Source organism: Pundamilia nyererei, unplaced genomic scaffold (assembly GCF_000239375.1).
Source record: "Pundamilia nyererei isolate P.nyererei 1_Seehausen unplaced genomic scaffold, PunNye1.0 scaffold00065, whole genome shotgun sequence".
In the NCBI taxonomy this organism is placed as follows: domain Eukaryota; kingdom Metazoa; phylum Chordata; class Actinopteri; order Cichliformes; family Cichlidae; genus Pundamilia; species Pundamilia nyererei.
The window spans coordinates 2,580,630-2,603,689 of NW_005187466.1; the positions used below are offsets into that span (position 1 = coordinate 2,580,630).

Consider the following 23,060-nt stretch of genomic DNA (forward strand, 5'->3'; position numbering starts at 1 on the left):
TGCTCGAAACCATGACAGAAGATGACGGACACAGTTGTCGCGGAGGGACAAGTCAAGTTTAGAGATGGAAAAAAGGTTAATTCCACATATTTGCGTCTCATTTTCCACTTTAAATGTGCTCCCATGCCTCTAGGCCAAATACAGGAATCTCCTTTGTGATTTACTTCTTTCCAAACTTCTTCACAGTGGAAGACTCGGTGGGTCGTTCTTCGGAAGCCCTCTCCGGTCGCAGGTTCGTGTCTTTTTTGGCTTCACTTAATTCCCACCCAGATTTGAACATTTCCACGGTGACACTACGATCTGTTGATTGATTCGTGTAACGATGCACTAATCTCTTTGATTTTCCTCCACTTAAACTGATACCAACTTGTCAGTTGGTCTCTTGGCTGTGCGCCACTGAGCGCGTAACGCAACGTATCCGCGTAAACACGTGCGGACATTGTGCAATGCATCAGGTCAATCGATCGAGTGAAGGTATTTTCTGTAATTGATCAGAAAAAAATTGAGTCTGGATATTAAATCCTGGAGGGGGACTTTTGGTGCCAGTTCGAATTAGGGTTAATAATTTGAAAACCTCCCAGTCAAAACCATAAACTGTCACAGTGCATTGTCTTCTCTGTAGCTTGCCATGACTGGGGGCGCATGTCTTGAAATCTAAACAGAGATTAATTTGAGATGCTGTGGAGACAGACATAGATCCTCTGAGCATACAAAAACATATGGCCCAGTGCGCTGCTGCTCTGTCCCTGGAAGAAAAAAAATGGCAAGAGTGGTGGGAATAATGGGCAACTCTGCTCTGTACCCTGTGACTGTGCTTGTGTGTGTCAAAACCTGTGTGAGCTTGTGGCTCGCTTTCATTATAAGCTGGATCAATTCATTGTTTTAGGGTTTGTTATGACAGCTGTGCCATAGTAGACAGCAGGCATGCAGCAGGGATTACAACAAGTGACACTTGTATTATTCTGCTATTAAACACGAAATGTACTTTTGACTCTGTCGGCCTGTAATGTTTTTCTCCGCACGTGGTCAGACTGCCTGTCCTTGCTGGTGTATAAGAAGAAAGGGAAGGAGAAGGGCAGCGGCCACAAGGAGAGGCTGAATGTAACACTGGAGGTAAGTTAAGCAGCAGAACAAAGCCTGGCTGTCTCTGATCTCAAGTGCAGGTGCTCTGTACTGGTAGCAGCTCTTTAGTAGTTCTCCTTCACATAAATAAGCCTTTCTAAGCTACAGCTTTTAGGAGACTGCTGTCTCTTCTAGGTACTATAATGTAAATGCCACATGGATAGATAAGGGTAAAGTGGGTTTTGGAGTAAGCTGCTCAAATAGTCAAAAGGGAACTAAAGATGAATAGGGGCACTTTCTGAAAATACCCAATAGGCATGACTCATACTTATTTATCCTCTATATATTAAAAAATAAAAGCAACTTCAAAGTGCACATCATCAGTATCTGAATGAACTCTTTTGTAGAAACAATGTGATCTCATCAGTAAACTGACACCAAATGAACCGGAGGTTTACACACGCTCTTGTAAAATAAACAAGCTGTTTTCTCTGAATGGAGATCTCACTCGTTGATATTACAAATCTTTTTGAGCTTTGGTGTCATGTCACCAAAAAGCTAGAAAAGTATTACACCTGATGTCAGAATTTCATCTATCTGACCTGAGTTACTCCAGACTAGATCTGTTCCATCTCCATTCAATTTCTAAGGAGCATATCAATAGTAAAACGCAAACTCTACCTTTGGTTTACTCTGCTTCTTCAGGGGATCTGTGGCGTGGAGCCAGGGCTCGGATACGATGGCGTGTCCTACACCCTCTCCATCCTTTGCTTGGCACACATGCTGGTCCTTGGGTTCAACAACCGGGACACCCTGCTGGCCTGGGATGCCCGCATCCGCTACAGCTTGGGAGAAGGTCAGTGGTTTGGCCTTGTGTAGGTGTAGCATTCTCTAAGTAGAATAGTAGCTCTAGTAGTTGTAGCTATTGTCTCATGACTGCTCATAAGAGTATTTTCCTTGATCTCTGTTGATCTGACCAGAAGCTTACTTTTAATAAAAAATGTGTGGAGAGGCAGAAATTTCAGCAGATTCTACAGACTTAATTGACTTATTGTCATTATTCACTGTTCAAATACTCCTTTTTAAAAATTTAGAGCATTGTATTCTTACTTATCTACTGAATTGAATTGAATTTCAGCCATAAATACGAGTGTTTAATCTATTATTTAAAACTCTCAGTTATATCTCAGTAGTTGGCCTAAATCGTCCCGCTGAGAACTTTCAGAAACACTCTGATCCTGTCCAATGTTTCTCCTTAACTAGTCTTATTAACCATCACCAATATTAATAACTTATTGAAGCTCGGGTCTAATTTTGAACAGCCATGCTGTGAGATGAACTGATATTTCTTTTGAGCAGCACCAGCTGGTCCTATCACTGCTTATATTTCTAAACATTTCTCTGAACATGCAATTCATCCTCCTCCTCCTAAAATATCACCTTCAGGATATTTACAAATGTCCATCTTGTTCCTTAATGTTATTATCCACAAGCATCCCGATCCTCCACCACTACGTAGAAGTCACACAGTGTTATCTACCTTTGAAATCCACAAATGGCCGGTTCTTGATTTGCCTTTTAGGTTGTAATGTCACAGAGCATTATTTTTTTTGCCAGTCTAAGTATTAAGATTAAATCTTAGAAATATTTTGGGTTAACATCACTCAATAAAACTGAGCACTTTTGTTTTCTGGAAACTATCTCCCCTCAATTTACACTGCGGTTTAAGCTGCCAGTTTTTTAAAATTATTATTTTTATTATTTTGCTTTTGCCTGTAAAGCTCCCTTCTGTTTCACATTATTTCATCATTGGAGTATTTAGCTCCTCTCAAAGCCTCAAAGCCTCAAAGCCTGCTTGTTGCTCTAGCTCTTCGCTCAGGGCGACAAAGTGAGCTTGATCTATTATGTCTTTACATAATGTTTCTTTGAAAGTGTTTTTTTTATAGATTTTTAGATGATTTATTTCGTGCTTAGTCACCTACACGGTGAAGGATAATTCCTATCATTTACTTGGCTTTTTCACTCCCATGCTTGTACTCTGTATGTGGCACTGTGCAGTACATGGCTTTGAGAGGGAGAGGCAGTCCTTGGCACCGCACTGGGGCCATCTGCACAAACTGGGCAATGACAAATTGCAGCCTGCCAGGCTTAAAAAACTGCTCAATCATTATTGCCACAGTCATCAGTTACGTGGTGCATATGTGTTTATGCACGTGTGTGTTTTTATGCTCCACCTCATTTGTTACGTGATGGATGTGCTGCACGATCAGTGGCACTTTAGTTGTCTGCAGCCTAAGTGATTCGAAGCCATCATGATTGCATGGCCATGAAACGCTCTTTTCAAATGTCTGTCTTTCTTCTCCCTGCCAGTCCACAGGTTTAGCGTCAACGTTGAACCAGGTACCAAACTGGAAAGCGGTCCTGCGTCACTCCACCTGTGCAACAACTTGCTGGTCCTCACCAGAGGCCTCCCTCCCGTCGTCGTTGGCCACTGGAAGTTGTCGGCGTTACGTCGCTACGGTGCAGTGCCAAATGGCTTCGTGTTCGAGGGAGGGACTCGGTGTGGATATTGTAAGTATCTGGTGGACTGAGAAGCTTTAATTTATTTAGCCCTACAGCCTGCACCCAGAAATGAAACACTCTGACATTACCAAGTGAAAAATCATCACTCGCAGTGCCCTACTACATCACGTCCTTTGATGTTATTATTTGTTATGTTTTAGTGGATGATGTCAGATCAGAGATTACAAAACTTCAATGCGATGTGAGTCCCTCAGAATCAAAGACCTTTATATGTTCAGTCAGGTGAAATCTGACATTGTCGACACATAGACATGAAAGGGCTTGTACGTTGACAAAACAGGCCCACATTTATAAAGTGTTCTGGAGCTTTTGATCATGTTACATGAACTTCCTCAGCAACTTCCCCTTTTGTCATGAAATTACAGATGTTTTTCTTCTTTTTCTCCATTCTTGACGTATTAGCCTAAGCTGAAAAGTTCATTTTGGAAACTGTAGTTGAGAAAACAGTTTCACTGTTCATTCAGTTGCTGTTGCGCTCATTGCTTTCAATCATATTCTATTGCAGTAATTTAAAGCTCCAAAAGAACTACTAAATGAACTGACAGTCCATTTAATACGTTTTTAAAAAATTTTTAAATATAAAATCATACAAGGTGTGAGCTCGAATGACCACAGAGAAAACGGTGCCTGGTTAATCACAGATTGTGCTCGTCCTCTAGAGACAACCCGAGTATATTCACGGAAATTCAAGGTCTCACTCACTCAAGTGGAAATTGCACACTGAAGGACGCAACAGAAGAAAGTCACCACCCGTGAGAATGCATTCAGCCACCAAAGACAGATGTTCATCTTAACAATACTTGAAGCTCAACTTTAAAATCTAACCAACCGTTCTTTAGTTAATTCTTTGGTCCAGAAACAGTTGATAGAGTGCACAATCACAGCAGCAGTTCCACTTTTAAAAAGGTCTTTACTTAGGTTAATATAACCTCCTTTAAAGTTTGCTTCAGTGCTCACGGGTTAATAGAGCTGTCACACTAACGCTAACACACCTTTGCAAAAACGTGATTTATTATAAGTGTTTATAGCGTAACTATATCCACTTTCTATGTATGAACCCTCCACACTGCCCACCTGCCCACCAAATAATGGCATGTATGTGTGTGTTTGTGTTGTTGCCAGGGTTTAGATATCCTCTGAATGTCCAGCTCATGTGGGCATGAATGTAAAGAATGACTGGCAGCTTTATGTTTTTAGGTGGGATGTGTGTGTGTGTGTGTGTGTGTGTGTGTGAGTGTGTGTGAATTGGAGAGGGAGGGGCCAGATACATGAACAAAGGTGATAATGGAACCTGTTTGAAGTTTTCAAGTTGCTGTCACCCAGGTATCTGGAAATACAAGATTTAATTTTTCATTTAGTTAGAACTCTTTGTCCTTGTATGCTGCTTTGGGATTGTCTGTGTTTTTGAGTGTGTGTGTGTGTGTGTGTGTACAAGAATAACCACAAGGTCTGGTTTCAGTGTTCTGATGAGCAACATCTATAAATACCAGTCACTCCCCTGTAGTGGACACTCAGCCAGTCACAAATTCCCTGGTGGCTGCATGTCCAATCATAGTTTTCCCCTTCATCTGATCTGCATATTACCCAGCAGTCACAGGGGCAGTAGGAAGAGACTCTCTTGGCATAGCACGAGAAGCAGAAAGATGGGAGAGTCGAGTAGGCAACTGACATTCCTTGCATGAGTGCAAGGTAAAGCGGAGTGTTAGTTTACATTTTCACATGTTTATTTGTAGTTGGTGAGTACATGTGACACGTCCACACCGAGCAGTAGTTTTGTGGAGTGCAGGCTTTCAACATTTCGCATCTAACTCTACCAGACACCTCGCCAGAGCTAATCTATAGAGGCTATAACGAAAACTGATATTTTTTTGCAGAATGAACATCATATTTTTGGGCCGTGCCTTGTTCTCTGTAGATCCTCTTGTAAATGCTCTCATGAAACTGGAAACAATGCTTTGAGCCACACTTTAACGTCAACGAAAGAAGAGTGGTACAGTGGTTAGCATTCTCATATCTAGTGTCAGTGTCACTGCTGGTAGCATGAGGCGACACCTACAGATGTTGCACAGGCAATCCAGCTCCTCCAGGATGGCACATCAATACGTGCTACTGCCAGAAGGTTTGTCTCCCAACACAGTCTCAAGAGCATGGAGGAGATTTTAGGAGAGAGGCTGGAGATCTGTCACAATACTAAAAAAAGACCTTCAGTGGCCCTCTGGTGTGAATGTCTCTGACAAAACCATCCAGGACCAAACTTCGCCTGTCGCCTGAGGGCCCGACATCCTCTATGGGCCCTGCACCTACTGGCTAGCACTACTGGAACTGGCAGGTCTACCACTGGGACCCGGTGCTTTTCACATATTAGGTTCTCCCTGTGAACACATGACAGGCCTGAAAAGGTCTGGAGAAGCCATGGAGAATGTTATGCTGCTTATAACATTTTGTTGGTCACAGACCTCTACAGGCTAGAGAATGGCACACTGACTGCCAGGTATCAGGATGAGGTCCTTGGACTTACTGACAGAGCATACAGTGCTGCATCATGATCCACAACAGGGCCCGGCCTCTTGTGTCAAGAGTGCAACTTTTCCTGGATGTTGAAGAAATGAATACCATTAGTCCCTGGCCCACACCTGCCTGAACTAAATCCATTTGAACACCTCTGGGAAATTATGTTTTCATTGTTGCCAGGCATGCATACAAGCATGTGGGGGGCATACAAACCAGGCAAAATGGCCTAGCCTGCTGAATCTTTTTTCACTTTGAATTCAGCACTCTGCAGGCCGACAAATTTAATATCCATCAAATGACGTGGTATTTTTTCGTTCCTAACACATTACCCAGTCCATGTCAGTATAAATATCCAGCATGATATTTTTCCCAGTTGAGATCTAAAGTGTTTTCAAACTGTTCCCTGAATTTTGCTCAAGTTGTGTGTTTTCTGCTGCAAATATTGTGCAATTCCTTTACCACTCTCTGCTTGGGGATACTTGGTAATAAAATATGAGTGTATTTAGCTCTACTCGAGTTATCAGTCTCATTAAATCTGTTCAGTAAGCAGAGGAAATTATACTGTTTATCACTCCGCTTTTAATCATGGACAATCTTATGATCTCTATTCATCATTGGAGAAATCACAGCGCTCTTTCACAGACCAGCAATTTTGTGTGGTCCTCTTTGTAAATTTTAAAGGTTCCCAGAAGATTATTATAACATCATCAGTGCAAAGATGTGCAAATGCATTGGAATAATTATGCTAAATGAGACTAACAGTTCTGTGGCCCTTTTTTGCTGCAGAAAGCTGGTAGAACTGCTCTTGCTCTTGTCAAGTCCTGCAGTACTTTCTGCTGCATCTGCATTTTCAAAGTCGGCTTCAGAATTAAAGACATGCACTGTAGTAATGATGACAAGCCTTTTTAGTGTCATGGGCACTAATCATGCACACTCCCCCGATAGCCAACAGACCAGGCGGTCCTTTGGGATAGCAGTAATCAGGTCTTCACGGTTGCCCGTTGGGTGTGTGCCTTGGGTTGTAGAGTCACATGCATGCACTTTGTAGCAGTGTAAAGTGATATCAGAGCCCCTTCTATTAGATGTGATAATGAGGCCACTGTGTTCTGTAACCGATGATGTTTGGAAGAGAGCCTGCATCTTAGCTGGATGGATATTTCCTGGCTTATCAGGGCCGCACATGTTCACGGCGACCTGGTTACACAGAAACTCACGCACATCCACACACGCGTCTTTATGCACACATGCAGAGACGTAAATGACGCTCCGCAGAGTTTGGATCGCCGTCAAGTCCTGTGATCCAGATAAAAGCAATTTTAAGCTCACATGCTATGTCAGCAATTGTTCAGTGCCTCTCAGTGGGTAATGGCACACCCACCCCGATCTTGTAGTATGTTAATGCACGTGTTACAGCATTTTTCTTTCGTGTCGTACATTGCACACTTTTTTCCATCCTTTAGTTTATTCCCTGTTCTCTTGATGAAAGGGCATTTTAAAAGTAAATCTAACTTTAGCAACTCTCTTGTCTTTTGATAAAGTGTCAAGTGATCCACAGAGGTTAAAACGTCTCTTGCTGTCTCAATCTGTCATTAGAAATGATTTTTTTCTCTTGAAGTGAAACAGTCAAAGCCATCGGGCATCCTTCAGTAGACTGGGTGTTGGATCAAAACCAAACAATGAAAATCCAGCAGATATTAAAAACAGACTGACTGACTGGACAAGTCTTCTTAAAATAGTTTTTAGTTAGTTTAGATGAACACAAATCCCCTGCACACAGGAATGTTTTTTTTTCTTGTTTTCAGTGGAAAACGCCGCCGCAACAAGCAAATAAAAACCTGTTTCTTTGAAGATGAATTGTCATACAGCAGAGTTTTGTAAATTTGTGAGAAATAAATGAGAAGTAGGTACAAAAAGGTCTCATCGCTACAACAGCCCCAGAGATAATTGCAGAAAAAAAGAGTTTATTTCAACCTAACATATACCAGTTACTCTGACTGCTACGATGTGTCTTCTTTGTTTAAAGGGGGGCTAATATTATGCTAATTTCCACCTCCGTATTTTTTTTTGTATGATTCATAGGTCTAATTGCTCTCACTCTCTCTCACACACATACACACTCACTTTTTTAGCAAAGTGCTTGCTTTCATAGGTCTTGTGGTGGAAAACTGACTGAAGCAGTGTGTCGCTATCACGCTGTTCCACTGACTCAGGGAAAATGCAACACATAATTCAGCTAATGCATTTCCATTACATTTAATGTTCAGTGGTGATATAAACGAGAAACTCTTTTCAATTATTCAATCTGAGGAGCCACACGGTCATCTGAAAGCATATTGTACCAGCGCTCCTTATTTATTAAAGGAGGGCTTCATGGGCACAATTTCTTTGTGACATTTGGGTTTTTCCTTTAAGAAAATTACTACTATTGAAAATACATTTAAAAGACTGAGTGGCATTATTTAGGACTGAATGATGTTATCATGCCAATAGATTGTGTGATCAATTTTCTGTTTGGGATTCTGAGCTGCTTTTATATTAACAGCAAACTCAGTTTACGTTTGTTTTCTTTCTTAGCCAAAACCCTGAGTAATGCCTTGATTTATGGCTGTTTTCCCCCCCTAAATGTTTGTAGCGTGAAGTTTTGATGTTACATTATTATTATTTTTTTTTACTTATTTTTTCCCTTCCTTTTGTTTTCACTGACATCCACCTCTGTGTGGGTTTTATAGGAGAGTGGGAGCTTGAATTGATAGACATTTTATGTAACCTTTAAAAAATAGCTTTGCCTTCACAGCAGGCTTCTGAACCACAGTGAATATTATTTGGCCTTGTTTAAAAATGTTTCACTCAATATTTCAGCAATTTACTACAGCAGTTTTCTCACTCTTGCTGTCTGTTATATTATTTATTAAACTGCTTTTTATGGTATACACATTATCTCCTCTTCGCTTGTCCAGGGGCTGGTGTTTTCTTCTTGTCCTGTTCAGAAGGAGAGCAGATCAGTTTCCTATTCGACTGCATCGTCAGGGGCATCAACCCCAGCAGGGCACCACATGGCCTGCAACCTGACCTGCCAGGTAAAAACACTTAGAAACTGCAAACAGAACACAAGTATATATGAGCCCGAAAGCGATGCCAGTATAAGCTGGGATAGCTAGGAAGCTATTATTTCAATGTTTAGAAGAACAACTTCACAACTTCCAAACAAGTCAAGGACACTTGACTCGGTTTGTGACTTCCATGAAAAGATTTACCGCCTGTTTCCTGCACATGTTTAACATTTGTGTCAGGCGCCACAGTAACAGAAACACCACATGCTTTATGCCCCCAAGACTCATGCTGTAGATTAAGGGTGTCATTCCTTTGTGTGTGACTTGTGCTTTACTGTAATATATTTCTAATTCCACAGTAATATTTGCTCCAGGAACTGAATAGAGAGTTTGAATAAACATTACCTTAGCATCAACGTGTAATTTTTACAGTTTGTAGTGAAATGAACATTGACACAGCATTGCACATTAGCTAGCATTACTACACTTTTTCTGCATTCAAACTTAAAATAGTATGTCTTTTTTCACCCGGACCCATTTTCCCCCCAGTCATCCATCATACTGGAAGTCTCTGAAGAATTATTTATATCTCACATGTCAGTAAGCACAGCGCTGTACTGAAGTTTTATACCACTGAGGACAAATATCAGTCCTAAGACTTGTTCTTCTTTAACAGCAAGGGCTTTGCCAGCTTACTAGGACAGGTTTTTATCTGCGTTAACATTTGCATACTGAATCTATGCTTTTCCTCATATTCTCTGCCTGTTGTTGTTTCATTTCTTTGTGTATTCCCTCTTTAGATTAGCTGAATTATGAGAAATCATAGCCAGGAATAATAAATATCCTTGAACTCATGCATAAGACAAACAAACAAAACAGAAGAGCCAGTGATAAAAACATTGCTCCATAGCCCCAGTACTGTTCAGTAGCTCCAGAGGATACCTTTAAATATAGTGTTTAGGTAGGTCTATACATTTCTGAACAGTGACAAAAGTTGGAAACTATGTATAAGAATGACTCATGAAAATGTCTGTGTAGGTTCTCAGTCATCAAGGTCACGGCAGTACAAAGAGCCTGGAAAGAAAGAGACTGGACTTCTCTAAGTTTCTTTTTCCTTTCCAAGCTCCTTATACTCATGAAAATGATAAATGCAGTACTGTTCAGCTAAAGCTGCAAATTCTGCACTTTAAGCCCACATTCATTACATAACTTTATGCGCTACATATTTTATTTTTAGCTTACTATAAATCTATATTTAAAGATAAACATTGCAAGTGCAAATACTGGTATTGGAGTAAAACATGTGTACAGACAAACTAGGACTAGATCAAACAAAATCAGGGCAAATAGCTGTGTGAATGCGTTGAATATCTGGGTCAACCAGTTTGACAGGAATGGGGGAAAAATGAATTCCAGGTTGAAAATAAACCAAAGTTTATTCCAGCATTAACCAGCCTGCGTCATCAGCTATGAGGCCCACTGTAACCCCACTGTGACATTCAGTGCTGAGAACTGGCTATAATTAGTCAAGTAGCTACGTTAGCAAATGTTAGCTGACACCTCACATAGTGTAGTGAAAAAACTTGGCATCTACATATTAGCATTAGCTGCTGGAGTCCAGGGAGTAGAGTTCCAGGTGTTAGGTTGTTGACACCTATACAAGCACCCACTGACCCACTGCAATGTGCGGACACTGGCGCGCACACACACTGGTGCGCACACACAAACAGGAGCCATGCTGCCCCTCTAACACTCACTCACCTCTACAGTATGTATATATAGCAGGAATTAGGAGTGTAATTAGCAAGGTTTTACACAAAATTAGTGTTCTAACAGATTGTCGAGGCGCCTATAGCGTCCTCGGGAGATGTTAAATTTACAAGCTGTTGAAAGAATTAGATGGACACACACACACATGCACACACACATATTTTAAAGAGCAGTCTGATAAATGCAGCAGATGTCTTACAACTTTAGTTTTGATTTTATACATTTTGTATTAAGATCACAGCAGCATCTGAAATATACTCTAACACAATGAAACACTTTATTATTGTGCTTAAAAAAAGTCAAATGTCAATGGCCTGGTGTTTTATTCTGCAATTTAACTTCATGTGAAACTAAAAGCACACTCCACCATTCAGTAGAACCACCTTTCGTAGTAGTAACTTGAAGTATAATTTTCATGAACTTATTAAATCATCTCATTGTTGTGGACGAATTTCGGCCATGTCTTCTTTACAGTGTCGGTAGATTGAGGTTTGTAGGTGTGTCCTACCTTTCCGCCCTGTTTCTGCTCCCATCCCGATTTTTAGATTTGTTGCTGTCATCAACTTAAAAGCAAAAACAAAAACAATGAGCTAACATTTTTCATTAAATAGTAAAATGTCTCAGATTTCTGTGTTGTAAAGTATGGCTTAATGAGATTTGCAAATAACTGTTCATTCAATTATTTATTTACGTAGCAGATCCCAGTGCCGATCCAGCTTCAGCAGAGGAACGAATCAACCTCGAGGCATCAGCGCTGGAGAAAAGACTGAGCATGTTGTCTCAGTGCAGCTTAGCAAGCAGCACAGGTACGTTATTTTCTAAAGTTCACCTCAGCTTATACAGCCAACACATAACTCTTTTCATAATGTTTCATAAGGAAAAATTGCATCATCTGAGGACCTTCAGATGTTTCTGTGAACTATGAATCTCTTTCACGTTGTTGCTCCGTGCATATTTGGACCGCTGACCTGACCACACAGTCGTTTAATCACTGCTCTATATTCATGCTGCTATTTCGGGATTTTCATCGTAATTATGTGTGTACATATGTGAATGTCAGTATAGTCAGAGCAGATGATTCATGTCTGCTGAGAGTTAGTGAAATAAATATTTCCTTTTCCTGCCTGCACTGATTAGCAGCACCTGTTAATGACCTGTACTGTAATTAATGAGCAGATGATTGAACACTGACTTCACAGAGTTGTAATAATTTGCCCACAGCACCAAGTTGAAGGTGTGATTTATATATTATTGATTAAACATCACTATCTGCAGTTTAACTTGGCGTTTGGTGCTTACAAACTGATTTATTTCAGTGTGTGTCTCACTTATTACTCATTACAGTCAATTACCTTTCTCTCCCTCTTCAGCCTCCTCTTACAGCTGCAGTACATCTGTTGCTGGAGACGACCACAGCAGTATTTCCAGCTCTTCCTCCAGTCAATCAGATGCGAGCTATGGAAGCAGACTTCCAGTGTGGGCGGAGCCATTAGGCAGACTGCACCTCTCCAGTGAGACAGCTTCAAGCTCTTCCACGCTGAAAGCACTGGCCAGTTCAGATGACCGGCTTTATTCTGCTGTTTTGGGAGGCTCCAGGAGCCATCCCTCCTCCACCCACATCCATCCTCGCGGTCTCCATGACAGCGGGCGGCAGAGTTCATTAGACAGTGGGATTGGGATAGCAACAGGCAGCCACTCTTCTTACTCAGGGAGCTATTCCTCATGTACGGGGAGTCTGGACATGGCCAGCGGGGGAGTAGGGGAGGAATTTGGCTCGGTGGCCAGCCTTCCTCCTGCTCCTTCTTTTCCTTCCTCACCTCCTTCTGCACCACCCCCAACTCCTCCTTCTTCTCCTTTTCAACCCATGCTTATCCCAGAGGGGAACACAGCCTCCTGTTCCTGCTCCTCCAGATCTGCATCTCGTACATCTCGAAGGCATAGTGGAGAATACCGGATTCCCAGTCTGCTTAGACTGTGGTATGATACCCCCAGGAGTCTGCTCCGAGCTCAACCTCAAAAGAAGCCATGGTCCCACGGAGCCCAGTCTGAGCTCAGCAAAGACAATAAGAGCAGTGGAGATGGAGGTGATGGTCAGGGACAAGGAGGAGTGATGGCTCAGCATCAAGCCATGATGCAGCGCTCACACTCCTGGGGTAGCGAGAGGGCGCCCTCTGTGGACAGTGAGGGGAGGGCCACACCCAGACCCTTGTTGGTCCCTGGAGGCTTGTTTAATGCAGAAAAGCAGGTACAGGGAGGGTCACAGTGTTTCACTCCCTCATTCTCTTCTCTCTGCTGTTTCCATAAAGAAACAAAACAAATGAAATACTAATAATTACTAATCATTAAGTTAATCACTCTTGCTAATCATGCTATACTTTGCCCCCACTAATGCAAATCTCCATAACGCACTAAATAAACCCACTATGGTGTATTTCTATTCTTATGCTATTAAAAGAGATCTTATGTAACTCTCCTGTGTAAATAGGCAAGAACGTGCTCCCAAGTAGAGTTTGGAAGTTATGGGAATAGGAAAGAGAGCAAGATGACTACAAGTGATATTCCTGAAAATCTGGGACCTGTTATCAAATATAAAGCACTTTTCCTCTGTTTGCCCTCTGCTTCACAGCATTACATAACCCTGCAGTGTTTGCAACTGATGCAGCAGCACTTCAAGCAGCAATTATCTGGCCTTTTCACATAGACACCACTACTTGCTTTGGAACTAATGACTAACTTGGGTGGCTGCTTTTGTAATTGTGATTTACAGTACAGTCAATGCTTTAAAGGATCATTAGGAAGCTGAAAAAACTGTGGAGGGGAGAAAAAATCTGCCAGAGGAGCAGAAAAGTAGGAAGAATGAATTTCTCTATAAAATATTCTGTTCTGTGATTCAAGCTGAGGCGCTCTAGCATTGCAAACCCTTATCGATGTATCACAGGGCTTTAGGGACAAAACTTTTTTCCTTTCATTTGTTTTAAAATGTGATTTCTTTTTCGCTTCGTTCTGTTCTACAGTGCGGTGCTTTTCTGCACTTGCAGCATGCTTCCTGTGTCTCTTCCATATGGGCAGTTTAGGGTCCAAATGATTTTAGATGCCTTTGGCCTGAAAACCACAGGGTGAGGAACCATGGTGAGAAGACTTAGACACAGGCAGAAGTATGTGTGAACCAAAGCCAGGTTCTTCTCACTGTGAGGTGACAGTTCCACCCGCTGAGCCACTCAATCGCCCATATAGGAAAACAAAATCAGTGTGGGTGTCTGTCGCACACCTGTCTCGAGCTGGCGTTGTTTTTGATTTTCATACTTTTGTCTGAAACCTCAAATGCTCTCAGAAGAGACTTTCCCACATTGTGTGTAATTAATTTTTTGATGGGTTGTGAAAAGCGCTTCCCCCTTGTAACAGGCAAATTATCATCAGAACAGGAGAGGAAACAGCATGTCTTGTGATTTCTGACAGGTTGTGTAGGAGTGTGTGTGTGTGTTCATTATACAGCATGCATGCTGCAGAGAGTGAGAGGGAGCAAAGGGGACTGAAAAAGTTAATAAGTAGTGATGAAACTGGCTGAAATCCTCAGAGAGGAGAATCCCACTGTGTGAAACACAAATGAGTTTTCCCTATTTTCATTCCTCAAGAGTTGGTGGTTCAGTGTAGCAGAAACTCAGTGTCCTTCATGTTTGGTAATGGTTAGAATACCTAAATTCACGTGTACCATCATGTCTGTTGAGACAGACTGTATGATGGATAATATCTGTGAAACTCCAGCCTGCTGTGTTATTAGCTGCTGAGGAGAGGAGTCTGAGCCAGCTATCCTTTAGTCTGCCTCTAAAGATGTCAGCTCTAACCTCTCAGCTCTGCAGCTTTTTTTCCTCTTCACCTCTTGTTCTCTGTTCCCCCTTTTCCTAAGTCTTTCTCCAAACCAGTTTATTTTCAAGCCTCTTTGGCTATAGCTGTTTTGCCTCCCTCCTCTGCATCCCCTTTCTCTGTACCTTAAAATCATGCCCCTTTCCTGAATTTTGCAGTAAAAGCAATTAACCGAGCCTTGACAGTATGTCCTCTTATCTCCCACCCAGTGCAGTCATGGTTTAGACAACTACATTACACAGGAGCAGTGGCGGTCAGTGAGGAACACAAGCTACACGCAGGTAAGATTGCATCTGCCCATTTTGGCTTGTGCACGGCAGGAGCCATAAAATTACTTTTGTAAGATTAAAGCAGGTCTTCAGCTGCAAGAATACTCTGCCCTTTGGAATTAGAAGGGTTTCTGCACTGATTATCTCTAATGACTGCATCTTCAGTCACAATGTTAGAAAAAACAAACAAACAAACCCCAAATATGTATAAAAGCCAGGGGGAGTAGAGCTATTACCATTTAGTCAGCTGTGATAAAATAAAGAGGTTCACCTCACACAGATGTTGCTCCCAACACAAGCGTATTGTTTTTTTGTTTTGTTTTGATGCTATAGAATTAGATTTACTATAGAAAATTCAAATTCTGCTCGGAAACAAACACTGTAAGTAATAAATATTGTTAGTGGAAATGGCAGACATTCGGTCTTCTGTTCATGTATTTAAACAAGCATCCTGCAGTGACTGTTTTGACCTTTCCAAAAAGCAAAGTGGTCATTAAAATTCAAATAAACTAATAACACTCAGACAGTTGTATTTTAAGGTCTTTAGAGACTTGCACAGTGATCAGACGGGTATTTGGACCATTTCTCTGGTCTCATAAATAGATCTTGGATGTCTAACCTGAACGACTCTATCCACATCATGCCACAGCATCGATTGGGTTAGGGTCACGATTCCTTGAGTTGGCGATTCACAATCTACAGATGTGAGGGCTATAGGTCTGTAGTCCATGAGTCTGTCTATATCAGTCTTTTTGGGCATAGAAATGATAGCGGAGGCCTTCAGACAGGTGGGAACGGTGGCATGAGTCATGGAGAGTTTGAATAACCTGATGAGGATCCCTGCCAGTTGGTCCGCACAGGCTTTAACCACAGTCCCTGGGATGCTGTCCGGCCTTCCGGGATTCACCCCAGTCTCCTCCTGACCTCATGTTCCTGGAGGTACAGGGGGGATGTGCTGGGTGAAGGGGAGGTGGGGAGCAGGGTGAGTCGTGGAGGGGTGGTCTCAAACCAAGCAAAAAAGGTGTTGAGCTCCTCTGCAAGTTTGAGGCTGCTGTTAGATGCTTGTGCTGTTTCTACTCTTGATAGGATTGGCTGTCCACCATTACACGAAGAGCACGATGCTCAGTACTAAAGAACTCAAAGGTAAAAGCTCAAAGCGCCCGCAGCAATCTCTTCACAATAAAGTCTCTGTGTATGTGTCCACTATAAGAAAAAGGAAAAGTGTTAAAGGAAGGTCACTACAAACAAAATTACTGCTCTCTACATAAACATTTCAGTCTGATTCAACACTGCAAAACACTGACTGCTGAATGTCTTTTGAAATAACTTAATTTGAAAGAAAAAGGCAAAACACACCAAAATCCTAACTGTAAAGCATGGTGGCAGGGGCATCATGGCTTCGGCTGCCTTGCTACCTCAGGGGCTGGTCACATTGGGATTATGGAGGAAATTTAACAGAAAAGTGTCAAAGCTGTAGTTTATGACCTGAAGTGTGGGCAGCTTAGGTGATCAACAAGAAAACAACCCAAAGAAAAGAAATAAACCAAAAGGAAGGAACTGTTATCAAATGGTCAAGCACTGGCAGGTACTGACCTTCATTTTAATGAGCTGTTCGGACATGACCCGAAGAGTGTTTTTAAATCAAGACATCTCAGAAATCTTTGTCCTGTTTAACCTGCTCATCATCATACAGGAAACAGCTGATACAGGCTGCTGCAGCTAAAAGAGGCTTAACGTTTCACCAAGTTCAGAGTTGACTTCTTCCATCTGGGCTGTAAATAATCACTACTTGTCTGAAATGAAGACAAAAATACAACTGCTTGTTGGTTATTAGTCAAACTGAAAAACTTAAAACATCAAGTTTTCATTAATATCTCTATACCTACACAACGTTTATGCTCGAAAAGGAGTAGAATGAAGTTTTAACTTTAAACCCCCTTTTTTCAAATTCCATTATTTACTAATCAATATTCAATACTTATCCCAATGAACCAAAGCAGATACCCTTAGGCAAGGTTATGGACATGGATTCAGAGAGATGCAGGTTCCGAATTCTGCTTGCAGTGTGTCTAAAAGCAGGCAAATGAATTCTAGTCTACGCTGAGGCTATAGAACGCCTTTTAATAGTGACGTCTCAGACGAACAACAGTGGCTTTGAGCACAGTAGCCCCACCTGCTGTTCACACCTTCTATTTGCAAGCACCAGCCAAGCTTGAAGACACGCTTTAAAGAGTGGTCTTAAAAGGGTCTTAAACATTGAAACGTCGCATTTCAAAGTGAATGAACTGAGAGGATGCATAAAAAGACAGTAGCAGAGTTGCTACTCTTGCAGAGTCCAAGAATCCGTGTATGGAGCTGATTATGGGCATACTAGGCCCCTTTAAGGCCATTAATAATAAGCATAATTGCATGGTACTTTAATACTCTGAATGGACGACAAAACGCAGCTTCGAATGTTTGTCTTTAAAACTGAGCTGTAAATTGAGACGTTTTTGATTCAATTCAAAAGCACTTTAAGGGAAATCTTTAAAATAATTGTTTGTGTCCCGTATGTTTTAGACTGACAGCTCTCCACTGATGCACCTGACACCTTCTGCAGATTCACAAGGTGTGTTTGTTAATGAAACTGTGTCCTTATTTCATTAGAAGCACTGCAAGATTCTTCCTCCATACAAAAACGTTCTTTCCCCAGAAATGTATTTATATTGTAAATATATGTTTGCAGTTTGCAAATGCAGTTCAGGAAACACAGGCTATATTAATCCAAGTACTGCACTGATGTAGTTTTATTAATGTACTTTAGATGAGTACTTTTTTGCTTCCACTCCAGTACATTTTAATGAGAAATTATGTTTCAGTACATTTATTCAAAGGGACAATTATCAGTTACCCTTCACTTAAAAAGTGAGAGTTTAGCAAATATGAGTCACCGCTGAGACTGAACTACCCGACTGAAAAGGCTGTTAAAAATGACCTTCACCTAAAATGGTGAAATAAATACAGGCTGTCTATGGATCAGTAATAATAATTACATAATTTAACTACGTCTGCTGGAAATATTAATAGATGTTTAGCTGATTAATGTTAAATAAGAACTTAAGCGACTGTTTTTTACATCATTACTTAATGTATACTGCATACTGAATGTTTGAGTCTAATCCTAGTGTCCTAAAAATGTGTTTCCAGACTCTTCTCTCTGTATCAGGGAGGAACGGCACGACAGCAGTGACATCAGTTCTAAGCTTGCAAGTCTGAAGAAACTGTTGCCATCTCTGCTCTTGCATGCCCCTCCACCACCTCCTGTCCCACCGAGCATGCACAGACCAACATCAGCTTGTGGTAAGAAAATTTGCAATAAATCAAAACATCTCATGTTTTCCTGGTGTAACAGTTTTGTTGTTGCTATACTGACTTCTAACTCTAAAATGAATTACATGTAACACTTTTTGTCCTGGAAACAACAGATTTAATTCCCCTGCTTTCGGTTTTCTCCTTCAGGCATGTTCAGGTTTTCTCACGAGGCTCCTCCGCCTGCATCCCAGGACTGCGGGCCTTGCAGTAACAGCAGCACTAATTATGTCAACATCCCCGTTAGCCCTCTGCTGTATAAAACTAGAGAGCTACTCTACACAGAGCTGGAGCTGCAGAAACCCAGCTCGGCTCCGGCCTCCAGTCCGCACAGTGCTGAGAGAGGTAACTCAGTGCAGCTCTGCAGACTCAGTAAGAACATTGCACCTCAAACAGTTTTAGATAACTATTTATCTTTTCCTGCTGCTGCTTTCTTTTTTGGTTTTATATATGCCAAGTGAATAGCTTCAAATCCCATTTTGCGTGCAATATCTCCACTGTTATAATGCATGGCATGTTTGAGACGTTGTTAGAATATAGAATAGCAAGCAAAGCTGGGGCAAACAGCTATGAAACAGATGGTTGATTTGTTGATTATTCTCTGCATATCTATCATAACAATATGATAGGTATGATGGGGGTCACTGCACTTAGTGCTCTGATGACCACTGGGCTCTTCTTGAGCATCATTTAATGGTAAGCCACCACTATGGATGCCACAGGATGTCAGTTACTGCTTCTATCTGCCGGTTCATACTGGGCAGTATACTGTCCTTCCATGATGGTTATTTGGGGATCTTATGACAGCAATATCCATCTTTGGCCAGCTTATTATCACAGGCAGGTGTTCATAGCCCCCTTGTTGTTGTACCCGGTATAAGGTACTAAGTTGCAGCTTTCACCCAAGCGGGTGGGGGTGATGATATTCTCCCCCCAACCTGTCGTCTTGGCTCCCCCTTGCCGTAGCATGTGTGTTGTACCTTCAATCTCTAGCCTTCTTTCGAATGTTGGAAAGCTGAGCTACTAGTTTTTCTCTTGCCCACCTTACTGGACCCAGACATCCCTTACTGGAATCAAACTTGTGACTCCCACTCAAAAGGTCGTCTTACCACTACACTATCACGCTGCACGCACGCACGCACGCACGCACGCACGCACGCACGCACACACACACACATATACATATACATATATGTATATATATGCATGAAAATGTGTTCTTGGATCAGCTCACACTGTTAGGAAAAACCTGATAAATACGTTCAATAAATGAGGTGTTTTTATAGAAAACAGTCAATTTATTTCCCGGTGCTTCTGTGTAAACTAACTGAATTAACATAATCTGACGTATTTAGACTGTGAAAATGAAGCAATTTATTAGAGGGATGGAAAGCAATTTACATCAGTTAAAACCTAATAAAGTGAGAGCATTTCGATTACAGGTAATTTTATGGCTTTTTAATACACAGACGAAGTTAATGTGTTAAATGTGTATTTCAGAAATACCAACTAAAAATCAGTCTGAGGAGACAGAAGGGGCAGAGTGAGGGTAAAATGCATCTCTGGGAGACTGGTCCAAGATTATATGACACACTGTAGCAAGACTTTTTTTTATTTTATTTTATTTTTATTAACCCCCTCCATCATTTTCTCATCCAGAAGAGGGCTCCATCAGGTACGCCCACCTGGACATCACTGCCATGGAAACAGCTCAGAGAGTGGGGGCGGAGCATGTTCTGGCCAGGGAGGACAGACTGACTCAGCTGGAGAGCAGGCGGCAAGGGCCACCAAACTGACTCTGGAACGCCCAACTGGATGACACTTCAGAATAGTTTTGACTGCAGATTCTCTCCAACTCTCTGGAAAAGCTGACATACTCAAATGTGGTGGATTATCATACCGGTTATTTTGTACTTAATAACACACCCACAGTTGTGACATTGTAATGAAATTCCCACAGTCCATTCCACTAACGGTAAAGCTTTGGGAGCTTTCTTATGCAGCTTCTATTTTGTGTTAAGTGTTTTTCTCATACTTGCTTTTAAACTAGCTTTTTCCTGCGTTTGTCTCGATCCCTTTTATCACAGAAATGTTACATAGTTGTCTGCATGGCTTTTATGCAAGATGCAAAAAACTCAACACCCCCCCCCCCACACACACACACTCAATGTCTTCTTCAACACAGACATGAAAGTCAAGCCAGTTTAAAACAAAATCATTAACAAGGTCTGTGGTTAAGCAGTAGTTGCAAATGATCTGCTGTGTTTTGGGATCCAGGAAAAGGCCTTAAAGGGGCGATTCCCCAAATTTAGTCATATTTTAAGTCCTTTTAGTATTTTTTGGATCCAGATTTGCCTTATAGGCAAAAATTTCTGGTTTGAGGAGGACACACAAACCCATCCTCAGGTGATCACAAGCGAGTGTACTCAGTGTCAGTCCCAGGTGTGGATTAAAGGGAGGGCTGGATAAGGAAGAGCATCCGGTATAAAATCTGTGCCACATCAAAAACAGCGAATCCATCTGCTGTGGCAAGCCTTTGGGAATGAGCACGCAGCTGAATGTAACAGTCCTTTTATTATATGAGTCCTGGAACTTTATGATCACACCTTGTATATGCTGAGGATTGATGGAAACCTACCTTACCGATGCCAACCAGTAATCTCAAGACTACCAAGATTACTGGTTGAATGGCTTTAATTATAAGGGGATGGGCGTAAACTATTGTTTATCATCGCTATTGCGTATGGAAAACAAGAATAAATGACAGCTTTTTAAGTTGTAATATATTTACAGTTCTTGCTGGGTTGATTTTTTCTTCAGGCTTTGTGATCACCATATAATTTATGCTACCTCTTTTCTCAAGAGGTCACCGACTGCCATTGGGTTTGGATCAAAATAAGATTTCACAGTGAGATAAAGCCCATCTCATCTCATGCCTTACAATTGAATGCCAAGAGCCCCAACTTCCCTGGTGATCATTTCACCTCAAAGCGGAAAAGCATTCGATAAAAATAAGCAGCTTACAGTTATACCCAGGGTGCAAATTACATTAATCCAGGCCCATGTGGTCCAAGCAGGACATGACTAAGTAATCAGCCATCCAGAAACATTATTCATCACAGTAATCAATGCCTCTGCTTCTGGTCTGTGAGAGGCCAGGGACTGATGAATGGAAAAGCATAGTGTTTGTTTCAATTTCTCACCTCCCTCCTGATATCATCAGGACAAATTGTAAAATAATGGATGCAAATTTATTTTTATAATTTTGGTTCCCCACTAGTGTCTCTGAGGAGAAAGAAACGGCATGAGGATGACTCACGAAAATGTAACGTTTTGCAAAAAATATCCTTTAATGTCACTACAGAGACCGCTTTTCTCTACAGTGTATTAAGTGCTTTTATTCATGCCAAAGCATACGAATGTTGTAAATCTGTATTTTTAAAATATTACTGTATGTCTGTTGTTGGCACCTGTATCTTACTGAATATTAAAGATTGCTATTTTATTTTCAGATCACTAGTTTTCAGTGCTTCTACTCTTGATCTTCATTTTATATTGATCAGACAGTTCAAGTAACACCAAAATATGTCAATAGGGAAACTATGAGGTCCTACAGTGGCAACAGCACATATGATGTAATGTGGACAAACAGACCAACTGCTTCTGGTCTGGTCAAGACAGCCAATAGTGCTGTCTATCCCTTATCTACCACCAACAATAAGACATTATTTCCACTTGGTATAACTGTGCTATGGAGTACCACACTGGTGCTCACACTTCTATATTTAATTTATCTGTACCTTGACTGACAGTCTGAGCTGCTTTATAATACTTCATGCATATTACATACAAATAACCAGGAATTCACTCATTAAGCATTTCATTCTCTAGAAAAGTAGAAAAAGACTCACAGAAAACACTGATTTTTTTTCTTAACAGCAGTTAAAAAAGAAATGGTGGCATGGTTGATCAAGGTTGTGTGTGACTAAACAAAAACATTACAGTTCTTTCACTGGTGTGATGACCTCTCAGAGTTCGTTGTGTTGGAGTCCCTGGCGAGAAATCTTGTTGGACAAATCCTGCATATGTTTCTTCATCTGAAATCAAACACACACACACACACGCCATTTAAATGCAAGACCACTATGCAGCTAAACAGGGGCTTGTCAACAAAAATGATTATTAGTTTACTTCCTATGAAAACAATAGTTTGCTTGTTTTCATAGTAAATTGTAATTCTGTTCACATTTCAAGCTCAAGTTGCAGGGAGTGAAAACTGGAAAGCCAGTTGTCTTGATTTTATTTATGCATTTATGTTACTGTATTGGCAATGTTTGTTATATGCATCTGGTCTTACACTGGACTTTCAGCACACGTTAATACATACACTGCACTTAGATAAGTGTGGATGGCTTTGAGATGGTTATAAACTTTGAAGCGCAAACAAAAAGCTGTGAAAATAAAAAGCCACTTAACACTGGGATTACTGCAGTCCTCCAACAACCAGACCTTTCCAGCCTTACAAGCAATTACCAAATACTACATATAATTTATTATTCATTTCTAATGCAGGTGAGAAGTCAAACAGCATATTAAATGCTAAGAG

General features: G+C 41.2%; 2 protein-coding genes across 4 annotated transcripts in view; one reads left to right on the forward strand and one right to left on the reverse strand.

Moving 5' to 3' along the window:
* LOC102208904 (protein Dok-7-like) lies at positions 1-21,959 on the forward strand. Of its 3 annotated transcripts, none has more exons than XM_005735840.1 (14): positions 1-75; positions 187-232; positions 1,031-1,113; positions 1,768-1,918; positions 3,433-3,633; positions 9,114-9,233; positions 11,672-11,782; positions 12,347-13,221; positions 15,047-15,118; positions 16,193-16,249; positions 17,666-17,714; positions 18,293-18,445; positions 18,605-18,826; positions 20,114-21,959. In XM_005735840.1, exons 1-14 carry the CDS (start codon positions 22-24, stop codon positions 20,248-20,250), a joined length of 2,331 nt encoding a protein of 776 aa, XP_005735897.1. In that variant the 5' UTR covers positions 1-21; the 3' UTR covers positions 20,251-21,959. The 3 variants fall into 3 exon arrangements, with proteins under 3 accessions (XP_005735897.1, XP_005735898.1, XP_005735899.1); XM_005735841.1 differs by having other exon boundaries at positions 18,605-18,799; XM_005735842.1 differs by lacking the exon at positions 16,193-16,249.
* The window catches only part of lrpap1 (low density lipoprotein receptor-related protein associated protein 1), a 12,779-nt gene continuing 10,361 nt past the window's right edge, over positions 20,643-23,060 (reverse strand). The window contains exon 7 of the mRNA XM_005735839.1: positions 20,643-22,551. Coding sequence (XP_005735896.1) covers positions 22,483-22,551 — 69 coding nt within the window. The 3' untranslated portion in view covers positions 20,643-22,482. The remainder of the gene's footprint in view (positions 22,552-23,060) is intronic.

Excerpts from the sequence above, each read along its gene's own strand:
- LOC102208904 (XM_005735840.1), top strand. The coding sequence starts at position 22 with ATGACGGACACAGTTGTCGCGGAGGGACAAGTCAAGTTTAGAGATGGA. Across the intron at positions 17,715-18,292 it reads ACCTTCTGCAGATTCACAAG|ACTCTTCTCTCTGTATCAGG; the intron begins GTGTGTTTGTTA and ends ATGTGTTTCCAG. Across the intron at positions 18,827-20,113 it reads AGTGCAGCTCTGCAGACTCA|AAGAGGGCTCCATCAGGTAC; the intron begins GTAAGAACATTG and ends TTTCTCATCCAG.